The sequence below is a fragment of the Tenrec ecaudatus genome, chromosome 4 (genome assembly GCF_050624435.1).
Source record: "Tenrec ecaudatus isolate mTenEca1 chromosome 4, mTenEca1.hap1, whole genome shotgun sequence".
NCBI classification, from domain to species: domain Eukaryota; kingdom Metazoa; phylum Chordata; class Mammalia; order Afrosoricida; family Tenrecidae; genus Tenrec; species Tenrec ecaudatus.
This window is the reverse complement of record NC_134533.1, coordinates 174,484,985-174,501,071: the sequence shown is the minus strand read 5'-3', so window position 1 is coordinate 174,501,071 and position 16,087 is coordinate 174,484,985. Positions and strand designations below refer to the sequence as shown.

Here is a 16,087-nt window from a genome sequence, read left to right as displayed (position 1 = left end):
TTATTTGGGAAGTCACAGAACCATGGGATTTTCACTCGTGCTAAATAAAGTTGCCAGTGACCCTGGAGGGAGGCCCGGAGTGCAATGGGTAAAGGACGTGGTTACTAACAGACAGCTTAGTGGGTCAAGCTTACCAGCTGCTCCACGGGAAGAAAAGATAAAGTCGTTGGTTTCCATAGAGGTTACTTTGAAAACCCTATGATGACCTATGACCGTTCTACTGTGGCCGATGGGAGCACTATGAGTCAGAATTGATTCAAGGCAGCAGGTTTGGGTTGATTTTCAAGAGGTCTCTAGGTGGCCCTTAGCTGATCATCTAAAGGTTGGCTGTTCAAACCCACCTTCGAAGAGCATCCTGTTGGTCAACTTCCATGGAGATTACAACAAAGAAAATCTTCTGTAACACGTGGCGTCCTTGGGAATCTGAACCAATCCATTAGCACTGGTTTGCGTTTTATTTTGGTTTTGTTTTGGCTTATGGTGTTACAAGGCAAAGCAGTTGAGCCCAGCTGATTTTTGTAAGAACCTCTGAAATGATGGGTAATTACACCCCCGTGAGACAGGATTGTGGCACCTGCCACATTCTCCATGGGCAGGCCGAGAGACGAGTAGATGGAGTGTACAGGGTCACTGAACATCCTCTCGGCTTAATTTCCTGAAGAGGTTGGGACTTAAACGGGAAGTATCTTTTCTTGACCCTTTGGCTCTTCATTCCCTGCAGGTGATGAAGTGCATTCATAACAACCACAAAGCATCCGGCATGTTTTCCCTCCCTTCCTTGTCATATTGCTTTTCCTTTGCCGGGGCATGTGGGCGCCTCTGACTAAATCCAACAGCATGCTATGCTGACAGGGATGCTGGTTAATAAGTGTCAGAAGAAGACCAAACATCAATTTATTTAAGTGCCTCTTGGAAATCTGTGAGTGGTTGACATCCACTCATTGCTGAGCATGGTAAATTCACTCTGCACTTGTTTTTAGGAATGGAGTCAAAAGTACCTGACTAGATGCTGATGATCATAGATTGTAACTCAGAGTCACATTACTCTCAGGAAAACTAAGCCGCTTTATCTACAGAACAGACATCTAGTTCTTCCCTAAGACTTCTTTGTTTGGATTGTTGAAACTTCTTATGATTTTTTATTAAACATTCCTGTCCTCCACCTCATATATCTCAGGGAAAGAAGGTGCTAAAGGGAAACCCTAGAAGTTTATTATGAGCAGGGAACAGAGCTTATTATGTTGGCTCAGTTAGCTAGTATCGCTTTAACATGAGTGGGTGATTTTAAGAAGCAAAGCAAAAATCTTTTCTCAAAATTTGGGAATCTAAAAGTCCAAACCAGGGTCTCAAGGCCATCCTTGTTGGTAGCCTTGGGCCTGCTTTTTCCCCTCATATCATCTGTCTTCTTCAACATCCCCGCCCTTCTGTTTAATTTAGAGATGATCAGATTTAGGACACCCCCATCCCCTCCAGGAATCTGACTTCATTAACAGAACAAAGAAAACCCACAGGACCTAGGTGTAGGAGCCAGCAAATAGTTTGGAGGGAGCAGTATAATCCTGTCCATGTTCCTTTCCCCTCCTAAAATTATTGTTGGAATTTTAATGTCTGAATGCATAATTTGCCATTTAATTTTAATATTTAAGCATGCACATTGCCCCCAAAACATTAATATCTGTGTTGCAATGTTTCTCCCAATAGCTTTTCCATAAGTGATATTTTGTTAAAATTTAAAATCGCATATTATTTATTTTCTGCACAACATTCTAAATAGCCAAAACACAACCATTGTGTAGGAGTGAAAACTGAGGTTAAAGTTCCTTGATTTAACCTGGTCCCTTCTCAGAGCCCCAGGACTCTCTGTCCTTACCATTCAGTTGTGACTCTTTTTCTAAAATTAGGGAAAGAATGATGAGCTTTAGTAGAATTATTTCAGCTACTCTCAAATAATTATAATACCAAGAAGAAAAACAAGCCCAATTCTTACACTGGTAACCATTGGCTCACTTCCAGGAATCCTGATTTGAATCACTTATTGGAAAGAGCTAGGAGTCCAGTGCGCTATCCATTGCGCCACAGAACCCAGCCAGAAATCCTAATTTGCAATGAATTATGTTTAGGCATTAACAGGGAATCAGATGAAATAATTTTAATATTAAGTTGGAAGGTAGAACCTTTAACTAGGGTGTACACAAAAATTCAGAATCATAAAAGAAAGTGGATTAAAAATTGTGCTCACGTACTTAGAAATAAGACAAAGCCCAGCTTTATGTTCTTAAACTGTGTCATAAATCCAGCAAAAATATTTTCTGAACTGTTTAATTCTATGCTTTGAAACAATGTATAGACTATAAAACATCCCCACTAGAAGGTTATAGTTATTTCAAGAGCCAAAGTAACTGGCTCAGCGTATGTGTGTGAATTTTTCAGCACATAAACTGTGTTATTAGATAGAGCTCAATCTGTAGGTTTGCCCTGAACAGATAATGGTGTTGGAGGGTGTCAGATTATTGTGCCATGGTTTCCTTAACCTGCAACACTGCCTACTACAGAATTCAGCCTTGGATCTGTGGGCCTCCTTCTTTGACTCTAGACTCATTTATAGGATGGGTCATATTTTAGCAACTGTAGAGGTTTTGGCGGAGAGAGACTGGACTTTCTTCTCCAGTAAGCAGTCACGGTCTTGGGAACTCACGGGAGTGGAAGGTGGGAGGCGGCAGTTCTGTCCTCTCCCAAAGGGTTGCCAGCATCCATGGCAGTGAGTTTGGGTTTTTGTTTTTGTTTTTGGAAAGTTTTTTAGGGAAACCTGAAAGGGAAAACCTGTTTATGTAAAAGGCATGAGGATAGTGCTTCGTGTCTTGTTCAACTTGCTCAGTTTGAAGCAGTGATTACTATATTACTCTGGCTGATAGGGAAAGAGCAGTGGGGACATAGAAAAAAAAAGGGGGTTCTCATGTCCTAATTGAAGGTGTTTAGTTTCTATAAAAGTATGTATTTAAATATTATAATGTTCAGCACAAATCTTCAAGCAATCAGTTGGAATTTACCAAGAGAACGAGACAATGCATTTGAGTAAACAAGTTGGCTTTGTCCAACCTCTCCGACCTTCTAGATTGCCACAGGTTGCCAGGAGAACGGAGTCCCTGTTTTCAACCTGTACTTTTCACTTCTTTGACTTTCAAACAGGAAAACTGAGCTTTTCTTTGAATTTACAGAAGTATTTGGTAGCTCGATATCATTAAAATGTAGTGATCAGTCTGGATCTTGTGAGCATCTGAAATATTATATAGACATGTACACATGCTGGCTCAAACTGTAACAGAATTTAAGAACATAGGCTGCACTTTGTCGTATTTCTAAGTATGCCAGAATAATTTTTAATCCACTCTCTTTGTGATGTTCACGGGATGCTTTTATACCAAACCTGACAATAGGCCCTAGGAAACCCTTCTATCATCCCACAGAGATGACAGCCACATTCTGCACTTTTCTTGAAAACAGTAAGAAAATTGCAAGCTCTTCACTTGAGGATATGCGAATCAAAACTTTCTTTCAGTACTATACTAGAGATTGGATCTACCCTAATTAACAGTAACAGTAATAAAATCTCTGTTTCCATGTCCACTGATGTGTATGAACAATGATAATACAAGTAGCTAGTCTTTATTGAGTGTCTGCCATTTATTTTTATTATCGTGTGTCTCATTTAATTCTCCTAAGTGCTTTAAGGTAAAGACTATTACTTTTCATTTTTTACACAAAACAAGAAAACAGGCTTCTTTCTGAAAGAAATTGAGTAACTGCAAAAGGCTACAGAGTATGCTGCAAAACTGAAAAGATAGATTATGTGGTATACTTTGAAAGTATGATTTCTTAGCCGACTTTTCTCCATTATTTCACCCCTGGGGTTGAACACTTGTTTTACTTATTACAGCTAGTGTGGTGTTCAATAAAATATGCTAGATCACATCCCTTTGATGTAAAATTTAGGGGTTATGCTGTAAAATCCATTGGAATTTTTTAGGGAATAAAATTATGAGCCTGGGTATACTAATCTACTATATTTAATATTGATATAATATTAAAATGGACAGATGGATACCCAAGAGAACCTTAGCGCACTGAATGTTCAGCTCTCCTTTCAGTTTTTTTTATTGCTCTGGAAAAGAAAGATCTCATAATAGAAACCATTCAAAATATGAAAATCCTGGAGATGAACAAGGAATTGTTCATCAGTTCAGTGCTGAGAGGGAATAAGAAGGAACTTAATATACACGGTGCCATGCCTGCTGGTCAAAACAATGAAAGAAGGTGTGGGTGATTAGCCATTTGGGAATGAATGCCATTTTTACAGGTTGAATTTTGTCTATAGATTTACTTATAAACATCAAAGCCTAAAAATATGTTTACCTCTGAAAAGAACAACACAAACCTCACTACCATCAATCAGTTCCAACTCATGGCAACCCCATGTAAATCTTAATAGGAGCAGAACTCCCCTTTGCTGCCATTGAGTTGATTTGAACTCATAGCAATCTCACAGGCCAGAGGAGAGCTGTCCCTGGGGGTTTCTGAGGGTGTACATCTTTAAGGGAGCTGAAATCCTCATTTTCTCTCATGGAATGACTGGTGGGTTCAAACGGTTGACCTTGTGGTTAGCCGCTCACAGTGTAATCCACTATGTCACCAGTGCTCCTTATGAGAACAGGCAGCCTCAACTTTCTCCCAAGAAGAGACTGATGAGTTTGAACACTGTAGTCCAACACTTACCCAGCAGCGCCAGTAGGGCGCCGTATCCTTCCACAGAAGGAGCCTAAAATTTGTCTCTTAAGAATCCTCAGCTGGCAGTTGTTTTTATAGTTTTATTGGTATTGGTGAGATAAAATTGCAATGGTTTTATAAGTTCAAGAGCCTAAGGATGTATTTGAAATTTTCTCTTGTTTAAGAGTGTATATGCACCTGATTACATAGACCTTTTACATAAGAAGATCCATCTATCATTTTCAAGGACTGCATTTCCATAAAGGAGCTTTGCTACTCATACATTATTTTTTTTTCATTTTGTGGAAATGCTTATAAGTATGCCTGTTTTGTAAAGCCAAGTAGTTCAATCTAATGTGTGTGCCTCTTTGTTGTTGCTGAGACTGAGCTCAGTACAGTTCAGAATGATAATGTTCTAAAAGATAAAATATGATATTCCACCCCTCAATGACACAGGATTTCTTTTCCTTTTGAAAATTGTATATTTTTGCTACTCTCTTTATTTCTCTATATTGCTATGGCATAGTTTGATTATTTCCTATAAGGAGGGAAAATAGATCTTCAGGTTGGACCTTATCTTTTAGTTAACTTGAGACATAGATGGTTTTCTTTTTCTGGAAGAGGCTTTACCATTTATTTGGAGACCCTTAATATAAAAAATAAGAAAAGAAGCAGTAAGTGAAATTAGTATTTTTTTTCTTTCAAGTAATAGTGTAGTAGAAAGATTTAAGTTGGTTTGATAAAAAAGAACACAGTGAATACTAATTTTAGCTAATTGTAAAATGATAAAGGCTTATGGAGAAAATGGAAAATATTACAAATATATGAACATTTATTTTCCATAATTCAGTATTGAATATAAATCACTTTATGTGTTGAATTACCTTTCTAAAATATCAATGTTCATTATTTTATAAAAACAATTCATGTTAATTATAATATAATTATAATAATTACAAATATATAAAAGGTTAGATATAAAAATTGCCCCAAATCCCACCATGTGGAGGCAACAGTTGCTCACCATCTCCTTACAGTTCTATGAGGGAAGTATAAAAAAAGCTGATGGAAGTATTTCATTATATTTTCATTCTATTTTTCCAAGAGCTTTTGGAAATGCTTTGGTATTATAGTTTCAACATACATGTGAGTATGGTCTATTTACAGTTTAAAAATTAAGCTCCTGTCTTAACCACTATGACTGTATACCACCTCACAAAGCTGCTTATTATATATGGAGACTTAGTAATCGCGAGGAAACCATAACTGACTTCCTTTGGCTGTACAACAGAGAAGGAGACTCCGGTTCCACTCCAACAGAAGGGCAATGGCTGCAAGGCAGAGATCGGACGTGCCTCCACCCTCCATCCTTCTTTTAGGCTATTCTGAGACCAATCATTCATTCCATCTATCTTCTCTGCTGGGTTCAATATTCACAGAACTCACAGACAGTCCTTTGAATTATGGGGCTTATTAGGGAAGGTAGCAGGGTACTACAAGTCAGTATCAGAAAACATGTATAATACCATCGTTGGTCCACAGCAGAGGCACTTCTCAGCCAGAAGCTTGGTCCTCTCTGGCCCTCAGCTTCTCAGTACAGAGCCCCTTGACCTCTGACTTGCTCCTCGCACTCTCTCGCACAGCCTCAAGGTCTCTGGGCTCAGAGCTTCAGCTCTTCTGCTCTGATGATTCTGGTTTCTGCACACGTAGCCTCTGATCCCTCTAACCCCTTCAAGCAGAGCTTTGGAAAGAATATGCCCTGCTGGTGGCTCTTCTTCCTTCATGGTCCCAACAGTCCTCTCTCCCTGCTTTTGAGATGACACTCTTCCACCCAAGGGAATGGCAACAATGACCAATCTTGAGTTAGAGACAGAGCCCGCTACAGGTTATTTTTGTGGGCCTACACATTTATTCAGTGGGTGTTATGGACCAACCTAGGAGTCTGCATTGACTCCATGGCAATGAGTTTGCTTTTGGGTTTACAGCCAAATGCATAGAAGAACCATACTCGCACATCACCACAGAGACAAGTTACTTAAACTAGGACTCAATGGATTTACACTGTTTTATTCTTGTGAACAATAGAATTGTGTATATTTATGACTACTTCCTTTGAGCCCACTCTCAGAAATAGAATCCCTTTGCTACAGTGGGTTATGGCTCTTTTAAGGCTCTTGCATATAACCAAAATATTGACTAAATGGTGATACCCATTTAAGAGAAGTCTGTGTTACAGACTCATGCTGTCTTTGAGTATTCTGCTTGTGTTGTTGTTCATGAATAGCTTTCCATTAAAGGACATTAAGACTGTCTCTAATTTTAGATTATTTTGTCTGTCCCTCTGCATTCAATACAAAATAGAGACCGAGGAGAATACATGTATATTTCACAAAGTACAGATAAGTGGGATCATGCATGTAAGACATGCTAATACGGGAAGCACAATACTTAGTGCTGAGTGAATTTGTAAGGTGCATTTTTATTTAAAAAACAGAATAGTACAAAATGACAGATTAGCGTGGATGTTGTAAGATAGTTATTTTAAAAGCATGTCGGACTCTCGTTATAAAAAGCATCAAAGGTTTTAGCATTTTACAATGGAAAACATCAAAGGATTAAGTGAGCAGCACCACTTAGATTTCCCTCATATTTGACAATTAAATATTATTGATAGATGTCTCACAACATCAAATTATTTTATTCTGCCATGGACACTGTCTTTTTCGTAACTTTCCCCTCTTAGCTTCCCGCTCAATGTGAGTTTCAAAGACGTCTCCTTTGTGCTCCTTCATGTTAGATGGAATAGAACCATCATTTCTGCACAGGAGATTGGATTTAACTATGTGAAGGAAAGTAAATACTTCAAGATCAAAAGATTGAAAAATAATAATAATGAGTGTGAATCTATATCAAGCTTCAAAGGAAAAATAATCTAAATAAAATTAAAATTGATTGACTGCAGATGGAGTTTGATTGTCTTACACAGCCTTTCAGTCAGCTGCACTGCATCTTAATTAGTGAGCTATGTATAACTAGGGAACAATGTGGAGTTAATTCCTAACTTGTCTAGTGTGGATTGAGAATGCCAAGATGCTCACTGGAAAACACCAGTGCTGTTCACTACACGTCGAACAGAAAACCTTTTTTTTTACCTTGAGAAGAAGATGCTATTTCTCTTTGAAAGGAATTATAAAAAAGTTTTCCCTGAGGTTTTTGTGATGCTATATGTAATGCTTAAATAATGCCTCATACTAAAATCCAACAGAAAACAAATTTTGTAGGCACGATGCAAAGAAATGAAATACTAGGAAAGTGTAGTCATCTTCAGTGAATATCTGGATCTATTGTATTTTGAGGAATTTTTTTTCGTGGAGTTACAGCCTCATATTGGTTATTAGCAGAATGTTTAACCATTGTTTTACCAAGGTCTCTTATTAATATATTTAATACATTAAATGATTTAATACATTAAAATCATTCAATATAATTTTTAAAGAACTGGAATACATTATTTTAGCTCCTTTCACTTTACAGCTGGGAATAATATTGCCAAGGTGTTAAATTAGAGGTGAAAGATTTTTTAAAGCTATCATATAATGGTGCATTACTGGTCATTCTTAGCTTCATCACTTCTGTTGTATACCTGAGTTTGCGTAAAATTTGAAACTGTACGTTTCTCATAGCCTGAGAGCTGTAGAAGCTTCTCTGTAAAATCCAGCTGGAAAAATCTTACTGGTATATTTTATTCTTTTATAAGCAACCACCAAATGACTACTTTATGATCACTCAAAAAAATTTTTTTGGCGAAGCATAAAGGAATCGATCATTTGGACAATTAAGTTATATGTGTGTGTGTGTGTGTGCATATATATTAAAACAAGATCTCTGAAAAGCACTTACTGAGAATGCACTTTGCATAATTTATATCACAGTTAGCTATAGTCTTGCTCTAACAATATTTTCATTATTGATTAGAACAAAGTCTCTTGACTATTATTCCTTATGTGATGGATGCATTTTTGCCCAATATGTCCTGCCACGGGAAAGAAAGAAAGAAACCAGCATCGCAAGGTCATGCAATTGAAATTTCCAAATTAAAATTTCCATAGTCCTCCAAGAGCTACATTGTCACTTCCAACAGAGAGATTCTACAGCTAGGGAAGGCCACATTTCTGTTTTCTCCTCTCTTCACCAGATGCCCTCAGTTTTTATCGCCTCCCCCACCCCCCTCCCGCCACACACACACACCCTTTTGATTACAACATAATTCTATTTGGTCAATTTAGTCTAAAGATTTCTTAATGATCCTTAATGATTTCCCAACTCTGAAAACTTGAATTTATGCTCCTACTAACCAAACTCTCTGCTCGTTTGTTCCATAGTTAAAGCATGCTTAACTATCGATCTGATTTAGTGAACCTTTGAATCTTTCGCTAAATCATACTCCTGGTTTCTAGCAACTATGACAAATTTTCACTTGCTTAGGCATTGCCCTACGTGTTCATTAACCCCAAATCTTCCATGGATGCCAAGCCCTATGGGTTAAGTAATGAAGGAGCAAGGTGTCCTCCGATGTTTCCATTCTTCCTCGGGTCACTCTGCAGAAGACTCACTCTCAAAGCTTTTCTTCTTAAAGAACTTAAAGAAAACAACTGTTGCCAGCTTGATTCTGCCATAGGGGGACCCCCAATATTTCAGAGTAGAACTGTGCTCCATAGCCTTCAATGGTTGGCATTGTTGGAAAGAGATTGCCAGGTCTGTTTTCCTGGGCACACCTGGGCAGACTGTAACTTTCCATTTTACGGTTAGTTGCCAAGCACATGAGTATTTACACCACCCAGGGACCCAAAGGCACATTTAGCTTGAGATGAATGCCCTATTATGCTTACAAACAAGCACGTCCAAAATCTCAAACTATGTGCCTTCTAAGAGTCTTCAATCCACAGAACAAGCTGACTATCAGTAACACACACTCCTGCAAAAAGAATATTCGTAAGTTTAACAGCAATCAAATTAGTTCATTTGCTTGTGTTTATCAAACTACAGAGTCTGAGTTATATTAGGAAAGGGTTATTTATTACTGATTTAACCCACATTTGTATTTAAGTTAATACCCTAATTCCACTTGCTATGTAACAAAGCTACAGAACAACCTGTAAGCAATTGTTGAAAACAACAGCAGGAACATCAACAAACCATTGGGGTGTTTTAAATACTTTTTGGAGAACGGTTGTTATCTACAGTGTCCTATTACTCTACAAGATGATGTGATAAACCTCACAGTGTCTACGTAATTGAAATGGACTGTGATTTTGCTACCTCGGGCTAAGCAGGATTTCTATGCTCTCTAAAGGGCTTCTCGAGAGCAAAGTGCAAGTACCCTCCTTGTAAAATGTCATATTTGCACTTGTGGATTGTTTCTTTTATTTGAATACATTCCAATTTGGCGGGGAGTATTTACATAGATTTCAAGGATGGTGGAGAGTTTTTGCTTTTTATCGTGGGGTATTGAGGGCCTTCAACCACTGTGGACTATCTTGCAGAGACTGAGCTGAGTGTCAGGGAGGAAGCCAACAAGCTCCTTTGTGCCTCTGAAAACTTGGTGTCAGAAGGATCACTGAGGGCTGGGTTCCTTTTTTCTGAAAGGTGAAAACAATATTGGCTCCTCCATTGTTAAAGTTTCACCGATTTCCTCAACCAAGATGACGATACCACTTGGTAGCAATGCCAGCAAGTGTAACTGATGCTGCTGCAGTATTCCTTTATTGTCTGCTCACTAATGCTATCATAATGTATGTCGGTGGATAGTACAAGGTAGTGCTTCTCAACCAGCTTTTATGTAGACAGAGACTACACTTTCGGATTAAAAGCATGATCTGCTTCTTAATCACTAGCCCCCCAGATGAAACCACAGATATGATGCCTGTGAAGTAACTTCCCGTGACTGAGTGAACAGCAAGCCCGGTGGGGACAGAAAACACACTGGGCTTCAGAAGTGATGCATCAGATGTGACAGAGCAACTTTAATGAGACTCATCCATTATAGCTGTTTCTAAACCAGGGACAAATATCTTAGCCTTCCTTTGGGATGGACCCAAGCCCTGGCCATTCATTGTATTCGATGATGCGCTGCGACAATTGTGGGGAATTAACAAGGAAGTACAACCTTTCCTGTAATAATGCAGAATGATTAAGAGGACATAAAAAATCAATTGACTAATCAATAGTGTGTAACTGCTTGGAGAACTTTCCCCATGCTAATCAGCCGTTAAGTTGTTTGAACTAAATACCTCCAGTTTCCCCAATTATCGAACTGATTTACAGGATACGGTCAAGAGTATCAGAGTGTAGTGATGCTAGATTACAGATCATTGGACACTGAGGAAAAATAGAATCCGTTTTCAGATGATTTTTTTTTTTTGTAACTAGATTCATTTAGCTCTTGTCGGGTGATGTCCTTCCATGTCCAGTCATTGGTGGATACATGTGATATGCCTAAATGATGCATGCTAAACCTGTATTTTAGCTTGAGACGATGGGTGGGGACGTATTTGAAATCAGGAGCAAAATGGATCAAAATAATGAAAGTAAGAAGCCTGTCAGGCGTGGGCAGGCCTTCCCAAGTGGCTTGTGAACTTCATCCATGAAGTCATCAGATTCGAAAGCAGCCCAAAGGGTTCTGAGAAACCGTTCCGAATCAATTATTGCCATTTACGTGTCTGCTGCCAGCGGCCCTCGTCTCATTCTAGTGCCAAGACTATTTGTTAACTTACTTTTGAAAAAGGTGAATGCCGTTGTGGGGATTAAAAAAAAAAAAAGCACTAAGAGATAATTTTAAGCAGGAGGAAAAAGCTTTTTTTATTGATATGTTTTACTTTGCTGGCAGACCAGAGCAAAGGTTTTGTGAACATTTAAAAGATGAAAAAGGTGAAGATTCCCAGAAGCGGTTTATCTTGAAGCGCGATAACTCTAGTATTGATAAAGAAGACAATCAGGTTGGTTCTCAAGTTTGAGAGTGGCTGGCCTTGTTGTTTTGGAAGGTGGGCTGACTGATGTTCTTGTTCTGTTGTCCCCTCTCCCCTCTTCCAACCTCCCCCTTGCCTCTGACACTCCTGCCTCTCTCCAACCTCCTTGACCCCTGGCCTCCCCCTTTGGCATTCAATGGGTAGCAAAAGCGAATTGTTTCTTTTTCGTGTCCTGATGGCTTCGCAGTGGCTCTGTGTTGGGCTGCATGGGTGGTGCTTGGCGCAGTCCCTGCCGCATGTCTTGGGTGGTGGTTGGGATGCTTCAGGCGCTAAGCTGTTGGGAAAAGCTTTGTCAGTCGCATTTCCAGATGTCTGTGTAACTATGGCAGTCGTTCCACTCCCTACAGCTTTGTCCTTCAGTTGTGCACACATTGAGCTGGATTATCAATACGGACCGATGATCAACCGGTGTAGCTGTAAAGAACAAACCTTGTTATGGTGAGGACAGGTGGATTTTGAAACTACCCTAAAATAAGTCTTCACGGAAGAGAATTGAGTTCATGTTTTAGTCTCCCGCCCCTCCTTCCTCCCATGTTATATCGTTCATGTAAATTGTCTGCTTGTTTTGCATGAACTGTAGCAGAACTTTCTCCTTCTTTGTATTTCGCTTGTGACAAAACATGATGTGGTGCTAGAGTAGCCATATTCACGATCCCTGGGCAAGGACGGAGAGGTCACAAAGCCTCTCCAGATTGGTGAGGGGAGTCTCATGGGTGGAGGGTGATGAAGAAGGATTCGAAATAAATGGCAGAAGAAAAGGAAACATTTAAACCATAAAGGGAATAGTAGAAAGCCATATAAATGTCAGTACAATTTCTAAATGCCATGACGCCGTGAGCCTTCAAACAATCAAAATAGCTCCTTTGAAAATAACTCGCTTTTAGAATCCTTCAAGGTAAGACAATAGGCATCTCACTCAAGTTATTATTTTAATTATTTCCAGTGAGTCACGGAAACTCAGTATGTGCATCTCTGACGCACTTAAAAAAAAGTTCATCATTTGTATCTCATTTCCGCCCACCAGCACACCATCACCAAGCTAAACCGTGCCTCTGTTGACTATGAAACATGGACCTGTGTCATGCACATAGTGGGTGTTTGTCGAGTGGATGGCTGAACGTGGTTAGCGCAGAGCATTTGGTGAGGAATGGCTCCGTCCAACAGGAGGGGAGTCGGGGTGCAGGTAGGGGTTCAGATGAGAGGAGGAAGAGGAGGAAACCTCATGCTGGGTTCTTTGAATTGTTCCTTTTGTTCTCTTGAGCCTGGCTCCCAGCCTCTATCATTTTCAATGTAGAGTCTTGGCTCTTACTTCTCATGGCAGATACAACCCATCGGGCCAATGAGTCAATGAAAGTCACAAATTAGGATGTAGAGAAAGAGAGCCTACAAAATCCTTTTGGTCCCTAAATCTATTTACCCCTCTGGTTAGTTTCTCCAGTCCCCAGGTTTTCAAAGCCATTCCTTTCCTGGGCCACTTTCATCCAGTCTGCTTCCTTGAGAGGACACAGGTTCACAGAGTTTAGCAAAAGAGACAATTCCGCATCCCAATTGGCTAAACACCCGAGACGCTTGCAGGTGCCTTTGTTCCTAAAATGTCTTTGCTGTTTCCAGCCAACTGCATGCACACACATGCACACAGAAACGCACACACACAGACACACGTGTACACACATGCGCACACGCTACGTGTACCCCTCTATGGCCTCCTTATGGACCAGAGGGCTTGAGACTTCTCTTCTTTGTTTAAGTGAACATTTCATAGTCTCAGCGGCCAGTTGCTTAACTGCAGATTCCTTAAAGCTCGACTTGGATAACGCTGCCGATTTCTTTTTTCTGTTCAGCAAAACAGAATGCATCCATTTAGAGATGACAGACGAAGTAAATCAATTGAAGAGAGAGAAGAGGAGTATCAGAGAGTGAGGGAGAGAATATTTGCACACGATGTGAGTAGTTGTTTTAATTGCCTCTTTAGTGCCGTCCTCCCGTCAGCAGTAGGGCGCCCTCCCTCCCCAGACAGTGAGCTGGCAGCAACTGAGGAGGCTGGAGCCAGGGAACAAATCACATGGCGACAAACTAGAGGTGTTCGTTTCTGGAAGAGACCCTAGTTCAGGGAGTGATGGAAACCTAGCCAGAGGCGCTGGGTGCGTTTCGAGGTGAGGACCAGTGTGGGTATGTAGGTATCCTTTTGATCAATACAATAAAACATAACCTCCGGGAGACTTAAAGCAAAGCGTTCACGTCCATATTCTGCAGCAAATGCGCTCACTGCTGTGGCCTTTGTAATGTCCCCGCGGTGCAGAGAACAAATTGCCGAAGAGGAAGAGAGCCGTTTGCCAAGGAACTAATCATGACATAATGTATTGTGTTGGCATCCCAACCCAGACGATCTATTTTGTTTTCCTTTTTGTTGTTGTTGCTCACTGTGACCAAAATAAAACATTATTGAAATTGATAAAAAACTGGAAGATGAACAACAACAACAACCATCCTAAATGTAGGAGTTCAGGGCATGGCAGTTAACATGGCGAGCTACCGCTCAAGCATTTCCATTCTGTGAGCTCATCCGGCAATCTCTTATATGTTGCGCATCCTTTTCTCTGCAGAAGTAGACGTGGGAGCTTTGTGTAGACTTTCTAATGGCTCACTCTTCCAGCCTTTGCTAAGTCAGTGGGGGGACCTGAGTTCTGCTGTGATTTGCTCCTAGAAGCGGCTTAAAGTTCCACCTGAGCCCCATTAGTTAGCCTGGATCAGCACTGCTGTGGCAAGTGGTTTCTGGCCCAAACTTGTTTATCTGCTCCTTCAGCCAGTTCTGAATCCTGGAACGGGAAGCCTTGAGGGGCGAGGTCAGACACCTCCAACACGACACCTACTCCGTGATTTCACAGATTTGTATGACTTCTTCCTGACCATTCTTTCTTGCACATACTAAACTACACTCCAAGAGTTGACTAGATCTGGCCCAGGGCTCTGGATTAGGAGATGATAGATAAGAGGAAGGAAGTAGTCATGTTTAGAGATATTATTTTGTGCACGTGTGGGAAGGACATAGATTGATATTATGATCAGAAGTATAGATGGTGGTAGAGTTTCAATTCTCTCTTCTGAAACGGTCAGAGGATCTGTTCTTGACAGAGTAGGGTGGAGATCTGACCCATGTAGTAGTCTTGCTGATGGCCAACTCTTCCAGTTTCCCTAGTTTTTTGCAGTCTCCTACAGGGGGGAAATCATGGCAGGGTCTTTTACTCTGGTCCTGTCTTTCCTCCTAGAGACATTTGGACAGACTTTTGATATTCTCTGAATGTGAGTTAACTGTTCCAGCACAGCAAAGCATCCCAGCTTTTGATAGCTTATACCTTCAGAAACATTACTTCATGGCTACTGCGGGTCAGGAATTCAGGGGCTACTTAGTTGGTGGTTCCGGCTTAAGATCTCTCTTGATGGGGCTGCCAAGATGTCATGAACAGGCTTACTTGATGGCTTCTAAGCTCGCTCACATAGTCATTGTCAGGCCTCCGTTCCTTACTGGTTCTTGGCCAGAGATCACAGCCCCTCAGAGAGTGGGGCTCTCCATATAGAGTCTGTGTGTATTCATAACACGGCTGCTGTGATCCAAAACTAGAGAGGGACCAAGATGGGAACTGTACTCTGCTTTACAATCTAATATTGGATATAACATCACTGGCTTTAGGCTTATTTCTATTGGACCTAGAGAAGAAATCTGGTATCACGTTAAAAGAACTGCACGGGGTAATGTAGAACAAGAAATGAGACCATTAGGGGCCACTCTGAATTAGCAGTGTATTACTACGTCTCAATTAACACAAACATCAGAGATACAACATAGTCATATGAATGTCCTGGAATACATAAAGTGACAGATCTTCCTTAACATTGACCTAAAAACAGGACCCTTTGGGGAGCTTCATCTTCCACTTTCCTGTTTCCCAAATGGCAGTGACTGCTGCCCAAATTGCTAAGCTACACAATATGATGACTGAGTATTCGAAGTAAATCATGAAGCAAATGCAGGGAATCCAGCATAAGGAAACGACATTGCAAAAGTCCCTTTTTCTATTCTATTTGTCCTTTAGTTTACTTTAGCTTCTTTGGAATTTAAAAATGGAGTTGATAAACCAGCTTTTGGGGGCAGTCTTTATTTTATAGTTTAGTCATTCAAACAGGTTGAAATATCGATACACTTCAGTAAAATTTCTTTGTTTGCTACTCAGGACAACAATAGACAAGGCAAAAAATCTTTTCTATGGATTATTTTTAGCTTAGAAGAAGTCAGAATTATTTTG

At 40.2% G+C, this 16,087-nt stretch overlaps 1 protein-coding gene across 15 annotated transcripts in view; it reads left to right on the top strand.

Moving 5' to 3' along the window:
• Positions 1 to 16,087, top strand: part of ARPP21 (cAMP regulated phosphoprotein 21) — a 116,030-nt gene that overhangs the window by 15,071 nt on the left and 84,872 nt on the right. For 7 of the 15 annotated variants that reach the window (XM_075548930.1, XM_075548928.1, XM_075548929.1 and 4 more), the window contains exon 8: positions 11,648 to 11,756. The exons of 2 other annotated variants lie outside the window; for them this stretch is intronic. In XM_075548930.1, the coding sequence (XP_075405045.1) occupies positions 11,648 to 11,756 (109 nt within the window). Of the gene's footprint in view, positions 1 to 11,647; positions 11,757 to 13,627; positions 13,730 to 16,087 lie in introns of all 15 variants that reach the window. 6 more of the 15 variants (XM_075548922.1, XM_075548920.1, XM_075548919.1 and 3 more) reach the window with 1 other exon arrangement.